The following is a 25,376-nucleotide window of genomic DNA, read 5'->3' on the forward strand; positions in this document are numbered from 1 at the left end:
GCCCCCAGCATTTGCATACAAATTATGTTAATATGTGTGTGTCATTGCTGCTGAAATTAAATTCAACTTCCAATGAGCTCTGTACGATCTTCTTGTAAAATACAGTAGGCTTACAAAATTAAATTCGGAGAGAGTGCGAATTATTTGATTATTGTTGCTGAATATCAATAATAAAGCCTAGCAAGTGGTTCAAAGTCTCTAAGGGTGCCCACCAACATATGCATATAATATTAATGTTTTTTTTTGTTTAATATTTTTTTAATTATCGCCAACAATAATGTTTTCCAAATTTTATGTTTTTTCTTAAAGTTGTTGGCACTAAATTGCCCCCATTATACTTTATTCAAAGTGCAGTGCGCCCCGTACAGCGCAGGTTATCGTATATCAAGTTATTGGTGCGCGAGGAGTATGCGGACGGCACAGCAAATGTGCTGTGTCCGTCATCTGCTGTAACAATGCACTTGTGTTCCAAATGCCCAGTTTGTTCCTAAAATAAAGTAATACTAAGTGTGTTTAATTTTGCATTTGCATTATCTCACCTTCGTCACAATAACAACGAAGCTGTGAATCGTCGTGTTGTTCGAAGTCAAGTTGTTGCATTATTCGAACTTCGTGGAGTTTGTTTGGCTTGGTGAGAGAGACGTGTGATCGTCTGCGATATGAAATGGTAGTATGAAACACATCATTTGCATTTGCAGCATTTATGTGCGTCTGTTACAGTCTGAGCTCACATTGTTTCGCAGCAGTGTTGCCAACCTACATTGATAATTTATTTTTCAGAATTTGATGGTAAATTGTGGAAGTAAATATTTTATATTTAATTTTAGTTCATTAAAATGCATTTTCTTCAAAATTATTAATTTTTAATTATCCATTTGAGGAGATAAAGAATTATTGCTTTGGCGACCAATCGCTTATCATTGCTTAAAATACATGTGGCTTACCTGTTTGTGCCTCAGAAATTAAGAAACATAATTATTTATTTATTTAATAAGATTATAAATATTTATATCGGAATAATAGGTTTTATATTAAATTTTCAATAAATATTAACATAAAATGTGCTGATATGCTATTGGGCTTGACAAATACTGTCAGGCTTAACAGTCACAGTATATGCTTAAAAAACCATTTCGTCTCGTTGTTTCGTATCGCCAATATAAAAGTATGATCCGGACGAGTTTCTTTATTGCAATAAAAATAAAAATATTATTAAAAAATAATATAAGATCAAAGGATCAACATAAAGTACTCACATTCGGCCGCGGTCGCGTCAGAAGCAGTCTCATTCCCATCGTGGAACGCCTTGTGTTGGGCATAATCGTCCTTTTGATTTTGACTTCGAATGAATGTCTAGAAGAAAAAAACCATGACATTGATATAAATACTGGTTTGGTTTTAGGTCCAAAGTTGTAGCTCTGAGGTTCAGTAAGAAACATTGCTAAGGTTGTTATCGTATTCTTGAATGGGTAAAGGTTCGCAGTGTTCGGTTTTGAGTCAATTTTTCAAAGAATTGTAAATTTTAAAAATTTTGAAGAAGTACAAGGTTTACAAAGTCGTAACTAAATATCGTAAATTTCGTGAGATAGGTCTTTGAACTACCATGAACTATAGTGCTTTGAACTATCGCTGCTCAAACAACTAAATTGGAGGAATATGTGGAATATAGGTGATGAAATTTGTGTAAACAAGCAGATTTTAGCTTTGTCCTGAGGCAGGCACATTCGACTTTTTAACGAAGAAGAGAGAGTAGAATTTTGAAAGAATCAGTAATCAGTTTGACAACAGAAAGAAATAATTTTTAAAATTTATTAAGGAAGCAAAATAATTTCATATTTTTCAACCAGAACTGTCATTACCATTTAGATTACAACGATGCGTATATTATTATGTATACGCACCTCAAAATATTAGTTTGCATGTTAATTTGAAAAATCCACATTTGCTATTAAAATTGTTTGCTTGTTAATTTAAACTTCTCGCTTCAGTAATTAAATATTTATTTATGTAAATACAAAAACATGTGCAAGCAAAAACTTTATAAAAAGTTACAAAAATCAAGAATACAAGGTTGCCTAGGATGCTGGCACACCACATAGCAAATGTAAATGGTTCAGGGTTGAGTTGAAACTCAACAAGTTTCGGCATTGAGAATACCCAGAAAATAAATATGCAAGAATACATATTGAGGCCTTCAATTTCATGTGGGTTTGGTTGATAATTTCCAGAAAATCTGAAAAATAATTGAACGCAGAATCCATCATGCAACAATTTCACTACGAAATGGATAAATACCAATTTTTACAAAGTGTCACCTTAGGTGGTAGAGAGGTTGATATCACTTTTCTCGCAATCAAGCATTTTTACTATCATGCATTTTGGCGAAATACATATACATATGTACATATATATGCTTAATGCGCCATTAAGTAGACTTCTACTTGCGTTGCTCTTGTCTAAAATAAAGAGTTTATGAGGCAAAACAATGTCGGAATTAATTAAAAACTTCAACCCTCACACAGATATGTATTTACATGGCAACCGAAATATGCAAACAGCAAACACAAATTAACTTATTAGCTACTACTGCTACTACAAAAACTAGCAGAGCTTGCAGATATCATTCGCATTCTCGTAGACACATACATATAGTGAGATATTATAAGTGATACGAAAATTGGCAAGGCGACTTCTAACTCTTATCATGGGGAATTTTAATAATCAAACTTTTGAAAAATATGCGAGTGTGTTTGTGTGTATGAAATGTGGCATTGCTAAAAGTTTGAGGCAATGAAAAACAAATTTTCGCAATACATATTTACACGAGTACGGTATAACTGTAAAGTAAATATGTTTTTAATTTGAATATTGCAAGAATTGAAAATGTTCTCGGAAAACTAATTGCATTCGACTTTGAAATGAGTTCAGTGCATGTTTTAATGCCAAATTGGACAATCAGTTGAGAGCAAAGTAAATGAAAATGGTCGTTTTTACTCGTTAACATTTAACGAGTAGATGTAAATTACGAATTTGTCTCGATATAATCTCTTTGTGTATTTTAGTATTAATTCAAAGCAATGTCAACTATAAACTAACGAGTCTATAATTTGGTTAACTCTACTCTCCAGGGAATTGGTTAATATCTATATAACCCGCCTCAACCAAGAAGCGATAGGTTCAACGCGCTGCACTGATGCGAGTTTTACAGATTTAAAATTAAGTTAAGTTTAAGAATTTAACATAGAATATCAGATGTTTTCGAAGAAAGGATTAAAAAATATAATTTAACTAATTGATGAATATTTATTTTTATTTATATTTTTTTTTGAATATTTGAACACAAATATTAACAAGGCAATTTATTGCTTTATTTACACAAAAAAAAATATAATAGCTAATAAATGAAGTCGATTTGAAAATACTCGTAACAGCGCAGCTTTTAAGCTCATAGCATTAACATCCAAACGGACAAAAACATTGGGCGAGTGTGGAGGTGCAAGCAACATGCAACATTGTCATGCGAATTTGTATAGTTTAAACCCCATTGAGCACTTTGGTTCATAAATTTTAATAGAAATAAATAATGCATGTCGAAGGACTACGTGCAAAATGTAAATAAGCCTAAAGCTCAAAGTAGCTTTTGTATTTCAAATTCGGCATTTCTGCGGAATTTTGAAAATTTCAACGAATGCTCAATGTTTTATGTAAATGTTGTTTGAGGATTTGCTTACAAACTATACGCAGATATGGCAGGTGAATTATTTTGTAAATGCAAATGATGAATTCGAAACTTTCGGCGAATGATTTAAGAGAGCAACAATTATTTATTACAAATTATAAGGAATTAAAAAATACACAAACTGTTTGTTGGAAATCATTACATTTTTTAAGACAATTTCAATTTTAAAATACATATATCGGTATCATGCTAAGAAAATCATATTTCATCAATCAATCGTAATGCTAAGTGATGGGCTATTTTCATAAAGATTAAAAAGTCATTGAAAATTGACAACCATACAAACAGGAAATGAATAGGAATCATGACATAACTTCAGAATCTGGACACAATTTTCTCCGGCTTTTTTGTTTCTGAAACTTATTTTCTATTAAGCATTTTATAAAAGTTGAAAATTTATATAAAATACGATTTCGCCCAAAGTTGAGCTTCTATTATTTTTTATGAATGTTTTCACAAATTTTGTGGAGAATATTCATTTATATTCATATTAAAGTCATTTGTTTGTTTACGAGGCACGCTAAATTTGCTAAAAAAAAAATGTATAATAAAACTTAAATCACTTCAAAAATCCATACGATATAATAATAATCATAAATGAAATGCAAAAGTGTATTTCATCGAAAAACTGTGGTTATTGTTATATTCGTTTACTATACGCATGTCGTCATTTATTGGCAAAAAAAAATATTTAGAAAAAAGTAGTTGAAAAAGTCTCCAAAAAATTAAATACATACATAGATAATTTTTATTTTGTTGTTGAAAGTCAATTATTGTTACGTCAACAGCAATTTGTATGTATTTATTGATTTATTGACACAGGACAATTGTGTTGAACATACTTTGACGACTGTTGAATTAAATTTGTACAAACAAACAACTACGCCAAAACAACTACGCAAATATACCAAAACCCACACACACACACACACAGTCAAATATTCACATGTATACAATCGCGATTTCGTATCTCCGCTTCGCTTTGCTTTTGCTACTTATTGTTGTTCTTATTATTCTTGCTTCTTGGATATGTATCCATTTTGTGATTTATTATACAAATTTGTTTTTCCCTTCTAATCAAGTATTCACGGGGTGTGAAGTCCTACGCCACTCTATTGCAAATTACAGTCATCGGACGCGTTGTTGATTTGTTGTTCGGTTTTGCGTGATGCACGGCGTATGAGTGAGATGTATAATTTGGCGCGCAATTTTTTATGAGACATTCATTTGGGAGAGAGGCTGTTTGTAAAAATGAATGATAGCTAACTAAGATCTGGGTTATAGCTTGGCATCGCCGCTGCTGGTGGCTGGATCAACGGCTGCGACCAATCATGACTTTTTAACGCTGGAAACAGATGGACTAACTCCCAAAAGATGATTGAGAAAAGCTTGTGTGTGAGTCAAAGTATGACAATTTGTATGTAAAGACTGAGTGATGCCGACAAAACCAGGGAAAGCACAAAGTCACACATATACAACAAATACATATTGTCCAAGTTGTGTGAGAAAAGCAATTCTACTTTACAGAAAGTCTAAAACTAGTCACTTATTTCGTGGCAATAAAATCGTTTGTCAATTACTTGTGTATGACTGCACACATGCAACATGCACACCAATCTACAAACAAATGTATATAAATTCAAATATTATGGCAAGACCATCAACAAACCACAGCACCAACAACAGGAGCTATTAACACAAATCAGTAGGAGCAATGCTAATAACAGTGGGCTAATAAAATTTCAAAACTATAATTGAGTGCATAGAAGCAGAAGAATAAAAAAAGAAAAAAAGTTTCGAACGAAAGCAAACTATGCAATGCTGCAGTCATCCGCGCAACAGAAATGCAGAAAAATACCAGCAGAAGATGGGTGTGTGGTGGCAAAGAGAGGCGAATGAGTGCCTAAGTGCGCCAAGATGCGCTGACAGTGTTGAAATGGCGAATGTTAGTGTATAGCAAGACTTACTGAATAACAATAAGTTCGAAGTTAAAGCGAAATTATTTCAAAACGTTTTTCTTCCGTCAGCTTTTAATTGCTTGCAGTTATGTAATGCAAAATAACGGAATGGCAAAACGAATAAGTTAAACCAAAAACCAAATTTCGGCGAACTGATAAACTTTTCGCTTCAATTGACAAATAAATGAAAATATTTCGAGTTTATAAATTAACAGTTTGAGCAATCATTGTGCAATTTCGCATTGTTTTCGACATTTTAATGCAATGGATTTCGAAAGTGACGTGTATGAAAATTATGTAAAAATAATGAATCACAGAAAGGGAGATTTCTATCGCCTAGAATCGTCTACCGCAATGACCGGTCTTACAGTCCACTGGTATATAGTAGAGATTATTATGACTAGGTATGTCTCTTTTCAATATTACTGAAATCCGCTAGTTGACTTATGGGGCCCTTGAGTCTGGCTGCGAAAGCTACAAGCTGTATGCCAAAAGTCGAAAACACTAAAGATATTTTTCATGGAAGGTGTGCACGTATTTATTTAAATATCATATTTACACATAAAGAGCTTATATATGCATAGACCGCTTGATGTTGAATTATTGAAAATACTTTTCATTTCAATTAAAACGAATTTCGATGGAATGTGTTTGTGATATAAAACCGCATGTTTTTGGTCAAATCGCCAAAGCATTAATTTCAACAAGTTAGACAAATTAGTGGAATTCGGCAGAATGTGGACGTTCCATATGTATCGTTCAACTCAGTCAAATCAAAATACAAAATAAAACTTAAAAAAAAGGGATCAAAGATATAATTAAAATAGTTTCAACTAGCAATTGAAAAGAATATTCAAAATCAGAACTCGAAGCTTTTTTAATACATACTATGCGATATAAAACACTTACAGATAATAAATCGGTTTACATGAAAACAAAATTTAAAAAATATTAATTTATTTTAATTATGCACATAAAAGCTCAAGAGGTATATGAAAAGATAAAATCGATCAGTAAAAATCATATAATTTAAATTGAATATTATGTGGCGCTCGAAGGCGATAAAGTGGAAAATACCAAGAATGTTATAAAAAGATGATATGAAACAAAGTCATGTGTCAAAAATTCACACACTCCTAGTCATTGGAGAAGTTGTAATAAACTTATAGTCTCATACGAATGCATACACGTACACATGTGAGGTGAGTGAGTTGTTTCTGTACACAAGTTATTTTATTGATTCTCCATGCCTAACGAGTGGGCATTCAATATGTGCGCTCAGAGAAATGTCAAACAAAACCGCTAATACTCGTACTGTCACATGGTTATTTTAGGGAGCAGACTTCGGCTCATCCGCCGCCACCGCAGAAACTTGCAACAGCTGCCCGAAAATATATTACTTTTTTCTGAGCCGATTCGACTCAGTTATTGTAATAAAGTTGGAGGGTGCGTAGTGCTCTCACACATATATTATGTTCCACTCATACAAATTGTTCATTTGAATGACGTTTGTGGGGCATTTGCGACCGCGCATATTTTTGCCACTTAATTTTCTCATCTCTCTTTGAAGTTTGACAGAAATACTTCTCCTTCTTTTATTTAAGTTTACTAAAAAGCTATGTTTGTATCTCACCCAAAATAGATTTATTTCATTTCAATGAACCCATTGAATTCGAGGTGTGGGCTGATGTACTACGTGCTAGTGTTTAAACTTGTATACAAGAATAATTTGATTTAAACATTTACAAATTTGGTTTTACTTTTTCCGTGATATACAAGTAGAATCTTAAGACTAAAATAGAGACAAACTAAAATTGAATTTAAATATTGAACAAGATAAACACACTGTCAAAAAGAAATTTAAATTACTGTCATGGCATTTAAGAATTTAACACAAATACACTTTATGTGCTCAAGTGTTCCCTTAAAAGGCGGTTAAACCACTTTTCAAAAGAGCATTAAAACGCATAAAGCTTACGCATTTTACACTTTAAAAAATACATATTCTATGACATATGTCACCACAAACATTTTATCTTTCAGTTACATATATAATAAATATAAGAATAATGGGAATATACGACGAGTCTGGCCAAAGTGAGGAAATCTTCACAGAAAATTGCAAAAAGCATTTGAATATCCGTAAGGTTTACTGTGTCAACTAATTAAAATACACAAAATGTACTCAAATCGATAAATAATTAAACATTTAGAACTCCTAGCTGATTTGAGGGCAAAAATTATAGATATATTTATATGTATGCAAATAAATTCGGGTTAGTTACATTTATATCTAAAAAATGCCTGAACCGATTTGGCATACATTTGGTTTGGAAGTAGCTTAGGGCCGGGGCAAGATATATGATACTTTTCAATCCATTTTCGTGACGAGAATGTGAATAAACTGTGGAATTAAAAACACAATTGACATTCCATATAAAACACAAATTTATTATTCAAAACATCTGGGTAAGCTTTCTTTTCATAATAATGAAAATAAGACTGAAAAAAGAAAAGATTATCAATCGTTACAAAAATTTGATAAATAAAAAACAAAAACAAGTAAGGAAAGGCTAAGTTCGGGTGCAACCGAACAATTTATACTCTTGCAATTTATTTAAATATTTACCTATATTTTCGGTGAAAAATTACCTTTAGGCACTGAGTTCTTCATGTTTGATATCAGAGGCCTTGAAAAGTCATGGTTCGATTTTGACAATTTTTCCACAAGTGATGTCACAGCTCTAATACAGTATTTGTGTAAAGTTTTATTTCGCTATCTTCATTGGTTCCTTACGTATATCTTATAAAGTGAAGGAATCAGATGAAATTCAAAATTGTGTTATATGGGAAGTAAGCGTAGTTGTGAACCGATTTCGCACATATTCCACCAGTGTCATCAGGGTGTCAAGAAAATATTATATACCGAATTTCATTGAAATCTGTCGAGTAGTTCTTGAGATATGGTTTTTGATCCATAAGTGGGCAACGCCACGCCCATTTCCCATTTTGTAAAAAAATCTCAGTGCAGATTCCTTCTGCTATTTCTTATGTAAAATTTGGTGTTTCTGACGTTTCTCGTTAGTGAGTTAACGCAATTTTAGTCATTTTCAACCTAACCTTTGTATGGGAGGTGGGCGTGGTTATTATCCGATTTCTTTCATTTTTGTACTGTATAAGGAAACGGCTAAAAAAAACGACTGCAGAAAGTTTGGTTTATATAGCTTTACTGGTTTGCAAGATATATACAAAAAACCTATTTGGGGGCGGGGTCACGCCCACTTTTCCAAAAACAATACATTCAAATGTACCCCTCCCTAATACGATGCTATGTTCCAATTTTTTTTTTTATTTTCATAACTTTATTTATGGCTTAGTTATAGCTCTTTTTTTTTAGTTATCGCCATTTTGTGGGCGTGCTAGTGGTCTGATTGTGCCCATCTTCGAACTTAACCTTCTTATGGTGCCAAGGAACACGTGTTCCAAGTTTCATTAAGATATCTCAATTTTTACTCAAGTTACAGCTGGCACGGACGGACAGACGGACGGACGGACAGACAGACATCCGGATTTGAACTTTACTCGTCACCCTGATCACTTTGGTATATATAACCCTATATCTAACTCGTTTAGTTTTAGGACTTACAAACAACCGTTATGTGGACAAAAATATAATAATCCCTTAGCAACTTTTGTTGTGAGAGTATAATAAAGAAAAACAAGTAAGGAAAGGCTAAGTTCGGGTGCAACCGAACATTTTTTACTCTCGCAATTAATTGATATAATTTTATAAAGATAACACAATTCGACCCATAAACTTCAATAGAATAACGAAAATCATCATAAATAGCATATTGGGACTGAGGTAATTCCTGAACCGATTTCACTCGTTTTTACCACCAAGATACAATATATCGAAGACTATACGCTCACTTCATTTTATATTACCTATAATTAGGTATATGGGATCTGGCGGAAGTTATGACCCGATTTTAACCATTTTTGGTAAAGAGACAAACTGTTATAAGGAAAATATTCAGAGGGAATGAATTACATTAAATTATCTGTGAGATTTACACATATTTTCGGTGAAAAATTGCCCTTAGGCACTGAGTCTTTCTTGTTCGATATCTCTATGACCGTTAACAAATGAGACACTACCCCTTGAAAGTATGTGGTCTGAATTTAGAATATCCATGTTTTTCGAATGGTCAATTATATGTATTTGGCATGTTCACGGGTCAGAAGACCATCTGCTCATTTATTGTCTCTAAGGCGGAAAAAAGTTCGCCGTCGGGCCCCCCCCCGGTAGGGTAATAAAAATCAGAATATAGAATTGTTATAAAACTCAACAAGGCATTAAAAGTGTAATCTTCTGCTAATTGCACAACTAGTAATTGCCTGCGATTTACACAGCTCTACAACACTCACGCCGGAAAAATAGTGAGGTAAATGTGGAAATAAGCAGCGGTGTGCTAGACAAAATTATGTACATAAATGCAGTAAAATAATAAAATTGTGATGAAGAAAAAATAAAGAAATAAAAAACGAACAAGAAAAAACACCAAAAATACCGAAACACACCATAAAAAGGATACAAATGAATGGTTCTACTTCTGAAGAAGTGCACGAATGTGGCATTGGAAAGTAGTAAGAGAGAAGGAAAGAGGAAAATTATAATAACCCTGTACCAATGTTCAACCAAAAGTTGAAACATCTAAATAAGTATATATGAAAAACACCGAACGCAACGAAAAAAATACAGAAATCATAAAACAAAAAAAATATTAAAAGCTAAAAAAAAACAATAATCAACGTAAAACATGTTTTAGTTAGCAAGAGATAAAATTGTTCCAAAATCAAATGATCCACCAAAAAACACAAACTCAGCCAACCATTACATAAAATATCGCCTCCAAACAGGATGTACTGAACACCCCCCGTGCTTCACCGACAAAATAGCATTCTTTGAACACCATTATTTCTCCCCCTTTCTTACTCCTCTTTAATATCGAGGTTATAAATTCGGGCCATTCATCGAACTGTCGAGCGTGAGTACAAGAGTACAACCAATAACAGCGTAATAACTGACAGTTATAGCGCCATGGAGAGCAAAAGAGCTGCCTCGTGGTCTCATGGATGAAGTCGATGTTGTTGATTTTGTTGAACATTTAATTACAGTTTCGACATACTTTTGTCTGCTACAAGTTACCATGTGAAACCTCGAAATTTACTACACTCAATAAATCGATTTGTGTTAAGTTATTAATTAATATTAGCTTTCAATTTCACAGGAATATTAATTTATTACATTAGTACTCAATGAAAATAAAAATGAAAGCAGTTGAGTGCTCTCAAGGATGAGCTTAAATAATAAATCATTCGCAATTACTAACGCTTAATACAATCACAAATTAATTTTGCACAAACACTTGAAATTAATGGCCAATAAGTTCTGTTATTTATTAATTTATGAAGGACAAAAATATTTTAAGAGAAAGGGCATGTCGTCAATTAAGCGAAATAGTAATATTACTTCAAATGTACAAATTCGATTAACTAATAATTGAGAGATGAAATACAGGGTTTAAAAAAGTGGTAGAATTGGATAGTGAATAGAGACAGTTTTATGGATTCCAATATAAATGAACGGCATGGATTTATCAGCAGATCAATGTTAAACCACAGTGCCTCTACCCAATCGAATTTAATTAATTTAAAGACTCTGCTACACTAAAGGAGAACCTTTGAACATGGTTGTCTGAATTTAGATTAAGTTTTGATTTCAAACTCTGAAATTACAACTATCGTCGAACTGAGTCTCGAGTTTTTCCTCAAATCTGACATTTCTTGCGCACACTCCAAATTCGAAAGGCAAAGCTCAACACATAAATGGATTGCCTCGGTAGTCTTTTCTACTTTTTGATCCAACCTATTCATAGTTAGTCTTGATGTTATTTAGTATAAGCCCGATCCAACAATACGTTATCCACCTCTGAAGGATTGTCTATGGCGGGAAACTTTTACTTAGTATAAACTTTTTTTCTTACTTGGCCACAAAGGAGGTACCATTATTATTTATCGAAATCAGGTGCTGTCTCGTTTTTTATCACTATTATTCCTAATATAATCTAATCTATTGAAACACTTAGTTGAGATTTAAGTGGTGATGGGAACTGCGGTACGGGCTAACCACGGCTACTAATATGCTTAAGAGTTTGAGAGTTTATGTTCATATTCGCGAGCATTAATAATGTGGCTGACATATTTCAGAGTTGCAACACAAACTTGCTACTTTCACACACCCATACATTTATAGTTGTATGTGTAAACTCAACTACATTTACATACAGTGATATGCAGCTTAAAAACATGTCTATAGGTTGCATGAATAAATAATTGAAGGGCCGCAAGCCAACTGAGCAAACACTTTGTGTCATTCACGAGCTCACACCTACACACCAAAAGTGAATCCATATGTATGTGTCTGTGTCTGTATGTGTGAATGTGTTTAACCATTGTTGTACTGCTGGCATTTCGGTGGTCCACAGCGTACACACTGTGCCAGTGAAATGGCTAGTTTGTCTATGTACAGAGAAACGGATGGATAGACGAGCTGGGCAGGCGGAGTGAAATGCACTCGGTGAGGTGTTTGGTTAATGCAAGAGCAAAGTTGCGATCACAGTCCCTTGCTTTAATAATACCGACAAATAATACGCACTTTATTACAATAGTAATATGTAAATTTCCGTTAGCCGCCATGTAAGTAGGGCGTGCTTTATGTCACTTTGTGGATTTGCTTGTTTTACAACGCTGATTCATTTATTGCTTGATTAAAATTTATTTATATATTATACAATAATTTCAAGCTATTGTGTGGTGATGACCTTATTGATTTTTTAATGCAGTAATGCGCGTGTTTTAAATATAATATATGTATATGAGATTTCAGTTTTTTAGGCGAATATCAGTATGTCGGGATGTATGAGTATATTAAACTCAAGAAACAAAGCTGACCTCACAAGACCTCTAAATATATAGAACTTTTGATAAGTCATTGTCCCTTGCTGATTCTTGGAAAAATGTATATGCCTTATTTAATACTGGTAGAGTTCTGCCCCCGAATTGACCCCTTATTTATAATAATCAATATAAATTCGTCCTTCATTAATTTGTAAATTTTTTTATTTTTTATTTAGATCATTTTAGTTGCCACTGTGGAAAATCATTAAGAAACAGGTGACCAGCAACTCTCACAACAGTGTATTGATGCATGATTGAGTTTCAATTGATTACAACATTAATTTGCTTTCAATTTAACAAATTTTTTTTATCCTTTACAGTCTCTTATAGGTAGGTAGGTAGGAGTGCTGCCATACTGGCTCAATTAATGCTTGGTGCGCCATTTTGATGCACAGTCGCAGAGAAAGTGGAAAACCGTTTCCTCGTTCCCTTCAAATTTGCATGAACGACAAATATCGTTATAGTGCAAACCAATTTTCAGAGCATGTTCTCCGAATGGCCAATGCCCCGTTATGATAAGTCTATATATGCTTTTTATGAATCTATATAATAGATCCTTGGTTCTTGCTCTGTCATATTTAGGCCAAATTTGTTTTGTTATTTGGCATTTGGTTGTTGATCACCATCTCTCTTGCACAATCTGTACATACTGTATGTGGAGATCTCGCTTGATATTTTCTGACGGGCATGGTATTTGCTCCGCTTCGGATTCTTCTTGAGAAGCTACTATATTATCCAACTCGTCTGCCTTTTCATTTCCGAAGAAGTCATTCACTTATAGATGGTATCCTTGTTAACGCTCCACCAACAACCCCCACAGCACTTCTATATATATCTGTGTTGTTTGACATCTTCTGCATACATATTGTTGTAACTTATTAGCCAACAAGCCGATTATGTCGGCACAAGCTTGTTGTATTCACTTGAAATTCTTAATTAAAATTGCAAACCGATGAACATATTAAGTCGAAAAGGAAACCAAAGAAACTAGAAAAGACAAGCACCAAATGTAATACATATCAAATGTAGGAAAACAATTTATTCCAGGCAAGGAAGAGTAATCACATATATTTAATAAAATAACTTAAATATATAAATGTAAATTTATATATGAACTAGCTGAGCCAGCGGAGAAGTTTCTTCCGCCTTAGAGGCAATAAATGAGGAAATTTTATTGAGTTCATTTTTGTATTATAATAATATAAAAAATAAAGTATTTCAATTATTCTTAGTTTGTTATTAATTTTTCAGCATTGGTTTATAGCGAATGCAAGACGAATCGGAAATTGAAGTCGTTTAAACTCAAACGTCATATCGGTAGGGATTATCGAGATCCTCGAAATGAGAACTTCTTCCTTTTTACCATCGAATGCGTTTCGGTGCACAGTTTATGTTTCCAAATTTGATTACTACGGAGCCAATCTTTAGTTGTAAATTGTACGGCGGCAAGCCAAGCACATCCAAGGAGTTTAAAAATTCAATTGAATAGTTGGTGTCTTCATCTTCATCAAAGATTTGACTGAATGAAGTGGACCAATGATCCCATTCTGAATTTTGTAGTTTAAGTCATCTATGTCTTTATTCTTAGCCGCCCACCTGTAATACCGTGTTGATGAGATTGTTTTTCGATAATTCAAAGTTACAGAAATCCGAAATCCGTTCCGAAATTCAGCAATTGCTCAGAGTTATCTTCAACAGACATATATGTATTTTAGATCTTTTAATGTTCGGGTAAGTGCTTCTAATGCAGTTTTATGCATTATTATGCATTCGTCCTATATGAGAACTTTTGATGCCTTTAAAACTTGAGCCATCATGGACTGTTTTGCAATATTACATGTTGATTCTTCAATAGTTTAAAGATTTAACTATAATTATAGTTTTGAATGAGCCGTACGTCATCTTTCGAACAATGTGGCTGCTATTCACGCGCGAACAATGGCTAAAACTTTTGGCATGAGGAATGTCTTTTCAAAACTGTCCCTGGTATATGTAGGATATATAAAATACCATTTTTTTCATAAATTAGTGTATCAGAAACTTCTTTTTGTTGGGTATTCATCAGGGGTCATTTGATTTTTTAAATCTAATTTCTGGAGATTACATTCCCGTTCCCATTTATGTTCTATCCTATCTCATGTTATATAAATGTTACGTTTCCCGAAGAGCGAAGAGAATAACAGTAAGAAAAAATTGACTCAATAAAACGATTTGTAACATAACTATCACACGGTTAGATAAAGGGTTAACTTCAAAATTTCAAATCTTCTAATGTTCAGTTTATTCACGTTCTTGTCACGAAAAATATACAAAATGTATCCTATGTCCTGCTCCCGGTGCTAAGCTACCTCCAAACCAAATGTAAGCCAAATCGGTTCAGCCGTTCTTCAGTTATAAAGACTTGAACTAACACGACTTTCTTTTATATATGTATATATAAGGAGAAGATAAGGAGATATCTCGAAGAGCAACACCCCCTCCGGCGCGCCCGCAAACACCGCTTCTCGCCCGCCGGCCAGCACAGCGCAGAGTGCGAGTTGATTTTGTTTCGGAGTTATTTATTTCAAGGAACGGAAGCCCGCTAAGATAAATAATTTCCCCCGTTTTTAACACATTTACCACTGTTTCTTCGCTCCTATTAGTTGCAGCAGTGATGCTATATAGCCTATATAGACTATCCAACACAAAAAGAATTATTCAATTCGAACCAGTAGTTTCGGAGATTAGCGCGTTCAAACAAACAAACAAACAAACTCTTCAGCTTTATAATATTAGTATAGATTAGTAAAAGTACGACACGACGTATAAGTAACATTTTAAACCTTTCAAAACAATCCAGTTAAATAAATTGCAAATGAAAGAACAACCTTTAAGTTATTATAATATTAGTTAATTATATTATGATATTATAAATTTTAGTATTTTCTTTTAAATTTTGAAATTTAATTACTAAAAACAATTTCGCTTTGTCTCATGCCGCATTTTGCACTTTGTGGAAACAATTTTCTGCTAAAAATCACTGCTTAAAACAAATCAAGACCAACATTCAGCAAACGAATTGTGGTGGCACCGGCCACTGACACCTTATTTAACTGCTGAATAATTGCTTAATCGAATAATATATCCGAATATGAGGGTAGCTGGATTAGTAAGTGAGTTGGAAATATAATAGGAATTAAAAGTACATAGCTTGCATATATGAGGATTGTCTGAGAAGTCTGTGTTGCAGAATTCAAGTAAAATAATACTATAAATAACGGTGCACACAGAGTAAAACTCCAAAGTAACGAATGGCAAATCGCAAGTGTAGCGATGAACATACACAAAAACAATGAGCAAATGTAATTGCACGAGTAGGAGAAGAAGACGACGAAGAAGCAACACCGCGGAACAAAATGCGGTAAAATATGGAATCTCAGAGTGCAGTATAGTACGAAAGGTGCAACACTGCTACGCCATGACCGCGACAAGTGGCGGAAAAGAGGAAAAATAAAAGCAGAAATACTGAGCAGCGAACGAAAGCAACTGAACTCTGGTAGCAGCTGTAACTCCAATGGCAACCTTTGTACTAGTTGCAGCTGTGATACACACCCATATCGTGGAGCGCAATGTTACACTGTTGTTGGTGTTGTTTTAGCTGCAGTTAAATTTGGGAAGCGCACATGTATGACTGTAGACGCTCAGGGGCACATAAATATAAAAGAAAATTAAAGAAAACAAAATCGCAAATATATGAAATGCATACCGCAGATACAACGCTGGGCTCTTACTGAGTCCATGTGACAAATGGTGTGCATGAATGTGTTGCATTGGTCTGTTGGTGCCTCCTGGTGCCTGGTTAAGTTTTGGGAATTGGGCATATAAGTTAAGGTAAAACATCATATAAATGCTTATGCTTTTTTTGTTTACCGAGTGGGGCAGGAGTGCGTTGGCCGCATGTTATTTAAGCGGAATTAATCGCTGGTAATACTTTTTACATTCAAATATATCAGAGGAGAGTAGCACGAATTCTTAGAATTACAGTCACCCCAAGAGGTGCTTTTCAAGAAGGTGATTCCGAAGATTGAGCCATCAGCCACCACTTAATATCAAAATGCCAATATAAATACAGTTTAACAAAGCCTAAAAGAGAATTTTTTATTAATTTTTTCTTTTGTCCAAAATATAATCAATGTTAGTACTCCTTGCAGTCTCTAGACTGTCGGATTGACGAAAAAATTGTTTTAAAGTTGAAATTTAGAATGCTAATACTAAAAAATTTTGTTGCAGATAATCAGCAATGAATGCAGAAGTTTCATTTCATTATTTAATTTAGATATAAATTCAAGAATTGGATGCCTTAGGTCGAATTGAGAAAAAAAATGTTGAGCAAGCGAGCAACACCGATATTTGTGTTGTGATAATTTAGTTTAATTTGCAGTTTGAAACACTTCACTACTTACGCATAACGGCATTAATACTATAGCAACGCCGAGACACCAAAAGTTGAATATAATCCGCAGATGGAATATACAGAATAAAAACAAAGGAAGGGGCACAGCCGGCTGTAAGATGAAACGACGAAGAAGCATTCAATTAAAGAACGCACACAGTTGCAATTAAGTGGTCGCTAGTGACTTGGAATTCGCTTACAATCTCGCAACGAGTCGATTGAGACCACCGAGGTCGCCGTGAAAGCAGTGAATGCGTGCCACTTGCACTTGAATTTCTTTTTATTTAATTTTCGCTGAGTTTGCATCTCGTACCTTTTGCAGTCCTTTTCTTTTTTTCTTTTCATTACTACCACAGTCTCTGCGTGTGACTGTTTTTTTTTAAACACACCAAGTATGTTTTTTCAGTGTAAATTTGGCTCTGAGTGTACTTACTACTTGACGATGCGCTAACATTTGCCGAAGAGCGTCGCTTCAGTCCACTTGTGATGTCATTATTGCTCCCAACTGGCAGAAATCGCGACAATGATAGCAACACTTTCAAGAGGTCAGTCACGTTTTGATCCTGCTTGGTGGAGCATTCCAGCTCTGTTCTTTCTTTCGCTCTGTAACGGAGAAAATAATGCAACTCTTTAAAAATGGAGGGGTTTATTGAGGAATTTAATGAGAATTACATAAAAATAATTGAAATTTTTTAAAGATATTTAAGATTTATAGAAATATAAATTGTCAATCTTTCTAAGTCTCTAATATATGTACTGAATTTTAGCTAAGCTTTCGTAAAAGCAATCGGTATTTATCCAGCTTTTACTCAGTAGTTGTGTAGTTGAGGCTGATAAGACAAGTTCAGAGCAACTTTGGAGATCAAATTTAATGTTGAAAGTCACAATACTAGTTCTTGGTCGGCTGAAAGAAGGCAAATTAAAATTTTTAGAAATGGCTACTAATTTTTGCTCTACTAGGTCATGTAATTTTATGCTGAAGAAGTTTCCCTTGCAAGATTCTAAACCTCAAATTCCAATGGACTTACGTGACGAAGATAATAACAATCCAACCACTATGTGGACGAAATCTTTTGAAATACAAGAACGACTCGGTAGATACTATGGATAATGAGGTATAGGAACAGGAAGAACGGAGTTCGAATTTATTGAATAATATAATTATTTGATCAAAATAACATCACATTTTCAAGATTTCTGTTTTGCCCATAAATATTGTCTGAACTGAGAGATCAAGTAGGTGTGAACCAAACCGTCTGCTTTTATGCTACGAAAGGCCATTTTAGTATCTTGCTAAATGTACTATACTATACCTTGAAATTGAAATTTCATCAATACATATAAAAAAGCGAGTCGTCATTTGTTGCCCTTCAAAGCTACACATCTGCCAATGTCAAAAATTGGTGATTATTATTTGGTGCGACTAAAAGCAGGCCAGCGGAAATGGCAAAAATACAACGAAGCGGTGGCGCTTATGGAATCGCCGAGGCATTCACTGATACCTATTGCGATTGTTGTTGTTAATCTCTCTATTCGTTCGTTCGTTCGTAATTGTGTCATACTACTACATACATATTAAACTGCTGCACAAGCAGGCTTTTACTCCTTGTTTCAAGTAATTCGTTCATTTAACATGTCAATGCAATGTTTTGCTTTCAGCGAACAATTCAAATCAACAACACACTCAGAGCAGCAAAAGCATTTGCTTGCATGACATTTTTCTCACCAAGCATAGTTACTTCAAAAGACAAGGAAAAGGCACGAAAGACAATGACAATACAAGGCAATGGAAACACAGGCCAACACTCAACTTGCTTCTTTGAATTTATTGCGATTTTTGGTTACCGATATTCAGATGAGCATAGGGCTTAGCAGATAACATGATTTTTATTGTATTTTTCATGTGTAACAAGTTGTATTAAGTATAAAATTGCTACAAAATGAGGTTATGAATACTTCCCAAGCGTCTTTCTACCCACAAGTAGTTGAACTTTATTCCTTATTTCAACTATTATTCAGTTTACATATTTATTGCACTCACTGTAGTCAAGTTACACTCATTTTAATATATTTGTTAATAAATCAGTGCTCACGATCCAATAATTTACTCAAATATTTTCAGTAATTACATTTACGATAAGGTTCACTAATGGGTGGCAACGGTCGGTGCAAGAACTCTTGCTACTTATGTATTTCGCAAAATGTTGGCGCAATCATCAACAATTATCGAAGTACTTAAGTGGCTGCTTAATGCTGTTGGCAACTAACTAACTGTTGGCAAATTGGCACTATTTGAGGTAGTGAGCAATTGGGAACCCGTAAACATACATACATGTATACTACAAAAACAATTTTCGAACTACTTAGTAGGCAGCAGCTGCAATGGGTTCTACATAACCTCTACTCAACAATCACTGTGAAAAACAATATACTTTATGAGAAGAAAATTTTCCAAGAAACAAAGCTCAATATTTTGCATATTTAACCATTTGCCGAACGTTAATATTTCACCTGCCGTCACTATGGATTTAGAATTTTAAAGTTTGACGGCTTGTTTACTTGCTTGTGTGGACTCGGTATGATTTTTTTTCTGGGCGGAAAATACGTCAATAATTTATTTTTTCGAGTTGGAAATTTGCCTATGTACCCACCATACAGTTGCACGAACAGACATAATTAGCTGTGGATTGCATTAAATATGTGTGTGCGTGTTAGTGCGACTTTGCTGATGGAGTAAAATTGATGCCAAATATGCAACACAGAAAAAGTTGCCAATAATGCCAAAGCTCATCAAACAACGAGCTGCAGCAGCGATGGTAAGCTCGTCAAACCACGGTGGTATTAACAACGCTAGTAGTTGTTGCCGGGAGTGTCGATTGCTCCGTTGATCGATGTCGGTATGGACTTTGAAACTTTCAGTTGGATTGCAGGCGCTTACAAGTAGCTGTTGCCTAGTGCTGCTTACCTGACACGCCAATTGTGGCTATGCAGCAATTCCCGACAAAAGCGAAAAACCAACCACCACCAAATATTTACAAATTCAAATAAATATATGTGTTTTCCGTGTGTCTATTTGTACTGCAACATAAAATAGCTGTCAAGTTGCTTGCAACACTTTAAGTGATCAACAATTTTGTATTTCTTCTAGCCTGTGCTGGGCTTCCAACAAAACTTCGGCGTAGTGTAAGAAGCTAATTCAAAATGTAATAGATAATTGTCAGTAGTTGGTAGTGTCTGTGCTCACATACATATTATCAATTGGACAGGTGTCTACGGTAAATATTTGTACCAGGCAGGCAGTAGAATATAGGTGAATACTTAGCTAAGATTAGGATGTAAGTGATGTGGACTGTAGTCAATAAGATAAGGGATCTAAATAAATGAGTGAGAATTTTTTAATACAATGCGCTGACATTATTTTCGAAGCTTCCAAAAAAATTGTCATTCCGATTAATATTTTGACGCTACTCAATGCAAGTGGAGGTTACACTGGTAACCGAATATTAGTATACATACTCTTAATTTAATAAGATATAAGAAATTAATCTATTTAATCTGCTTTTTTAAAACCTAACAGTAAGTATGTTTAAAACTCAAACATGTGATTGAGCTGTTTTGGTGGAACGTTGCTCTTCAGTAGGCAAGCAGATATTTTCTTTTTCACTCCAAAAATGTTTTAAGGCATTCACCAATGGGTTTAGGATGATCTCTGAGTTTAGATATGCACTACATATAAATATATCTATCCGACCCACATGCGGTGTTTATGTGTAGGTGCAGTATATCTTGTTTTTGTTAATATTACATGTAATTCTCATTCGTTTGGGTGTTCGTGTGCGCTGATCTGTGTATGTGTGTGATTTTTTCACACTTTGTATTTATAACGGTTACATTTTCGTTCACAACTTTTTGTTGTTGATATATATGTATACGTGGACATTGCTCTTTTAACATGTCAGCAACAATGTCCACGCCGACAAAATACGAGTGTGTTTTGTATTTTTCGCATGTTACGTAAGCAATTTTTTTAAATCTCTTATAAGGGTCAAGGTCATTCGATTATTATTTTTATGAAAAATAAATATTTTTTGTATTCCTCCAACAAATATCAAAAAGGATCAACAACAATGCTAGTGAAATGTTAAGGGCGGTCTGTAACGGCAAAATAGTATAGTGGTTGACACGTGTAACAATGCACATGCAACGTCGCAAATCGGAGGCAACACTTTGTCAGTAAACTAACTGTAATCACAATCTGTTCGAAAAGCATGTATGTGTGTGTGTGCTGTGTCAGTATATGCAATGGTCTGCGCTTAACGCCGTTACACCGAATTGTCTGCATGCGGACTTTTGTTTATATACGTAACATGATAACGGTCGTTATGCAGCTCAAAGTGGTGCTCGTCGCGCCATCGCCGCCGTAGACAAATAAACGCTTTCCACACAACCACATACACACATATATAAATATGCAAGGACACATTGTTAGATTACTGCATGCAAAACGATCGTTTCACTTGCCACCGCCGAGCCATTAAGTTTGTTGTCGGCTCGGCAGCGTCGAGAGTTGGGAATTAAAAAATTTAACTGCTTTGTTTGGCAGTTTGCATTGCAGTTGTTGCATGTATTCACAGTTACGTTATTTCTGTTCAACCACGTGTTACCTGTAACGTGGAAAACTCTTTAATTATCACATGGATATAGGGTGTACCATTTAGTTTTTCGATTCATTGAATCTTGAATTAAGCGAGAGACATTTCGAAATCATATTTTCTTATCAATCTCTCGAAAATTTTAGCTAGCGCCATGGTAAATGTTAAGGATGCAAGAGTATCATAAGCTTCGTGAACTCGACAAGGTTTTAAACATTTTAATGGTTCTGTACTGAGATCTGTGATAATGCAGTGCGGCTCGATACCGATAGAGGATAAATCAGAAATACTGAGAAATGCGAGTATTTCGAGAATTAAAATTAATAAACATTTGAATGCTTCCCAAACAAGATCGTTATGAAGTTGTATTTTAGATGTGTGTCTAATGAGACTTTTGAACTTATTGCAAGGATTGCAAATTTTAATTCGTGAGTTGTTGGACGTAGATAACGACAAAGAAGGCGCTTTGTTCATCGAGCTATCTTCGGTAACCCTTTTCTGCTGATTTGACTAAATTATTGACCATTAAGACAAGACAGGCTGGCCTAAGACGGAGAATTTCGTAGAAAGTAATAGAAGTCAGATCAAGAAAGTTTCTTAAAAATCCGGAAATAAAATAAATCCTAATTTGATCACCCTTTATTTTGAAACATACATATAAGCGCTTGTACAAGAAGCGCACATTCGTGTATGCGGTGTGAAAAATCAAGCCGCATACAACTCTACGGTCAGGGAATAGTGGTTAATCGTTTATTAAAAGTGTACATATATCTACAGAATATGTCCCACAAGTCAATGCGGCGTAGTTAGTATGTTGCAATTTACAGTTACTGTTGTACCTCCAATCTACCGTTATTGATGTGCTTGCAATTTTTATTATTCTTCAATTTGGTCCTTTTTGAAAGCGGATGGTTACTGCTGATGAAAAGTTGACCATTTATGATAACGTCAAGCGAAAGCGCGGTAAGTCGGTGCAAATTGTGACCAAGCCAAGATTTATAGTCATTTATAGTCAACAGTCAGCGCATTCGCGTCTTGGCTTCCTCGTCACTGTTGACAGTCATAACTTCGAAGTTGTAGATAATTTCGTATACCTGGGAACCAGAATCAACAACACCAACAATGTCAGTCTCGAAATCCAGCGCAGAATCACTCTTGCCAACAGGTGTTACTATGGACTGAGTAGGCAATTGAAAAGTAAAGTCCTCTCTCGACAAACAAAAACTAAACTCTATAAGTCCCTCATCATTCCCGTCCTACTTTATGGTGCAGAGGCGTGGACGGCGTCAGCATCCGATGAGGCGGCACTAGGAGTTTTCGAGAGAAAGGTTTTGCGCAAGATTTATGGTCCTCTAAACATTGGCAACGGCGAATACCGCAGACGATGGAACGATGAGCTGTCCGACTTATACGACGACATAGACATAGTCCAGCGAATAAAAAGACAGGGCTACGTTGGCTGGGTCATGTTGTTCGAATGGACGAAAGTGCCCCAGCTCTGAAAGTTTTCGATGCAGTACTCGCTGGTGGAAGCCGAGGAAGGAAGGAAGAGGGAGACCACCACTCCCATGGAAGAACCAGGTAGAGAAGGACCTGTCTTCACTTGGTATTACCAATTGGAGCCGGACTGCCAAAAGGAGAGTCGTGACGCGCTGTTGTGGACTCGGCTATAACCGCGTAAGCGGTTTCTACGCCAGTCAAGAAGAAGATATGTGCTAATCTATGGATACGATTGTATTGTGACTTTGAAGGACCAATTTTGATATAAAACATAGTTTTCTGATATTTTAAAATTAGATAACGAACAAAACACTAAAGCTCTTCGAAAAGCCTATTTTATTAGAAGACACCCTTAACTGCTTCAGTGAATAATTTCGGATCATTTATAAATACCAGAAAACTTTCAAATAAGATTTGCAGGATAAATGTATCTCCGTTTGTGTTTTTTCTTCTTTTGTAACCTTTTATAAAAAACTTCCCTATGGGCCGCCCTATATATACAGCACATACGCACTTATTTAAACATTTACCGTTTATATCGTTATGCTTAATCAAGCATATTAACTGTTATCAACTGCAAAATACATATTTATTTCACCGATTTGCATAAATGTATCCCAGTCAATTGAAAATCAACATACGCTCACCCAAAATATTTATGTTCGAATACCTGAATTTCATATTTTATCTAGACCCACTCGCACGTACATGGAAGTAAACATACCTAAACAATGAGCTATTGTATGTACATCGATAAGAAGCCCTTCTGAGTTAACCATATAAATCGTACCGAGACGACGGCGGCGACAAAACAACAGCAACAAAGAGACACAGAGAATGAGTAAAAAAATATTTTGAGTTCACAGACACTGAAGTATCCCGTAACCACACAAATATGTATGTCGTTATTTTAGGCGAAAATATTTAACATAACTTCCTTACACACACATAGTCTCTCACACAGGGAGGCAGACAAAGTTATGCAGATAAATAATAATTTTCGATTTATTTGAACTCACCTTAATCGTGGCAATTCACAGTAGACCCAGACCGTGACTTCTTCCAGTCGCACCTCTCTGTGTATATTGGCCAAATCAGATTTATTGCCGGCGTTTACAATGGGGAAAGTCTGTTTATGTGCTTGTAAGTGAGTTCAGCGACGTTGGGTAAGGTTGGGCTTAAATCTAAAAAAGTTTATAGCTGAAGAGTAGTAAATAAAAATGACTTCATGATGGTCAGTTTGGAAAATTAAAGAATAATTTTTCTCACATATCGTTTGAATGAGTAATAGAGTTCTTTCGTTGATACTATTTTCATATTTCTCAATTAAAAATAAACTTTTTGTTAATCTAACATTTTTAATGAAACAATATTTTTGTCTCAGAATGTTCTGATTGATTTTTTTAATACACAAAAATAAAGTTTAAAAGACCTCATAACAAGCTTTTTTAATGTAAATTTCCTGTAAAAGATTTTAATCCCTAACAGGTGTGCTTCCTTCTGAATTTGATGAAGGTAAAGTGGAGTACAAACAGTGCATTAAAAATTCATGAATTTTATATTTTCCAGTGTCCAAAATAAATTTCTAGCGTCCAAATACCGATAAATATCATTGATATGCCACTCAAATCACATTCTAAAATTCTTTTTCTATAAACAACATGCAAACAACCGGCGCACTGCTCAAATATCTCTTCGAAACACTGTTTGACACATTGAAAACTCGATGCAGACGTGGATACTAGCATAGAAAGCGTGGAATTTAGCGCTTTTCGCACTATAAGGTTAAGTATTTTACAGAATTAACGACAGAAGTAATTTCATTTCAACGTCTTTTCATGTAAAATTGTTTCAAAAGACGATAGAAGTCCATAAAAATATAAATAACAAATAAATTTAACCACGGCGTATGAGTAACCTTTCGCAGCGTTGAAGAAAGTGTTCAAAGAAAACATGGCGTATGATTAACTTTTTGATAGCGGCAAAGTTGTCATAATCTCTGCAATAAATATTAAATATTTACAATGGCAAACATCATGTGTGATTTGAAAAACTGTTTAATAATTAAATTT

The 25,376-nt window shown here is 34.6% G+C and overlaps 1 protein-coding gene across 1 annotated transcript; it reads right to left on the minus strand.

Moving 5' to 3' along the window:
* Nucleotides 1-343: 343 nt before the first annotated feature.
* Nucleotides 344-25,177, minus strand: LOC128922558 (uncharacterized). The gene is made up of 5 exons (XM_054233488.1): nt 24,977-25,177; nt 24,324-24,444; nt 17,586-17,755; nt 17,466-17,521; nt 344-487 (listed from the first exon to the last, which is right to left on the minus strand). Exons 1-5 carry the CDS (start codon nt 25,050-25,052, stop codon nt 344-346), a joined length of 567 nt encoding a protein of 188 aa, XP_054089463.1. The 5' UTR covers nt 25,053-25,177.
* Nucleotides 25,178-25,376: the final 199 nt, after the last annotated feature.

The sequence above is a fragment of the Zeugodacus cucurbitae genome, chromosome 6 (genome assembly GCF_028554725.1).
Source record: "Zeugodacus cucurbitae isolate PBARC_wt_2022May chromosome 6, idZeuCucr1.2, whole genome shotgun sequence".
NCBI classification, from domain to species: domain Eukaryota; kingdom Metazoa; phylum Arthropoda; class Insecta; order Diptera; family Tephritidae; genus Zeugodacus; species Zeugodacus cucurbitae.

What these genes read in the sequence shown, in the direction of transcription:
- LOC128922558 (XM_054233488.1), bottom strand. Translation starts at nt 25,052, where the DNA reads ATGCTAGTATCCACGTCTGCATCGAGTTTTCAATGTGTCAAACAGTGT. An exon ending in GATATTTGAGCAGTGCGCCG is followed by an intron (nt 24,445 to 24,976) that starts GTTGTTTGCATG and finishes CTCACTTACAAG; the next exon opens with CACATAAACAGACTTTCCCC. An exon ending in AAAGAAAAGGACTGCAAAAG is followed by an intron (nt 488 to 17,465) that starts GTACGAGATGCA and finishes ACTTTATTTTAG; the next exon opens with GAACAAACTGGGCATTTGGA.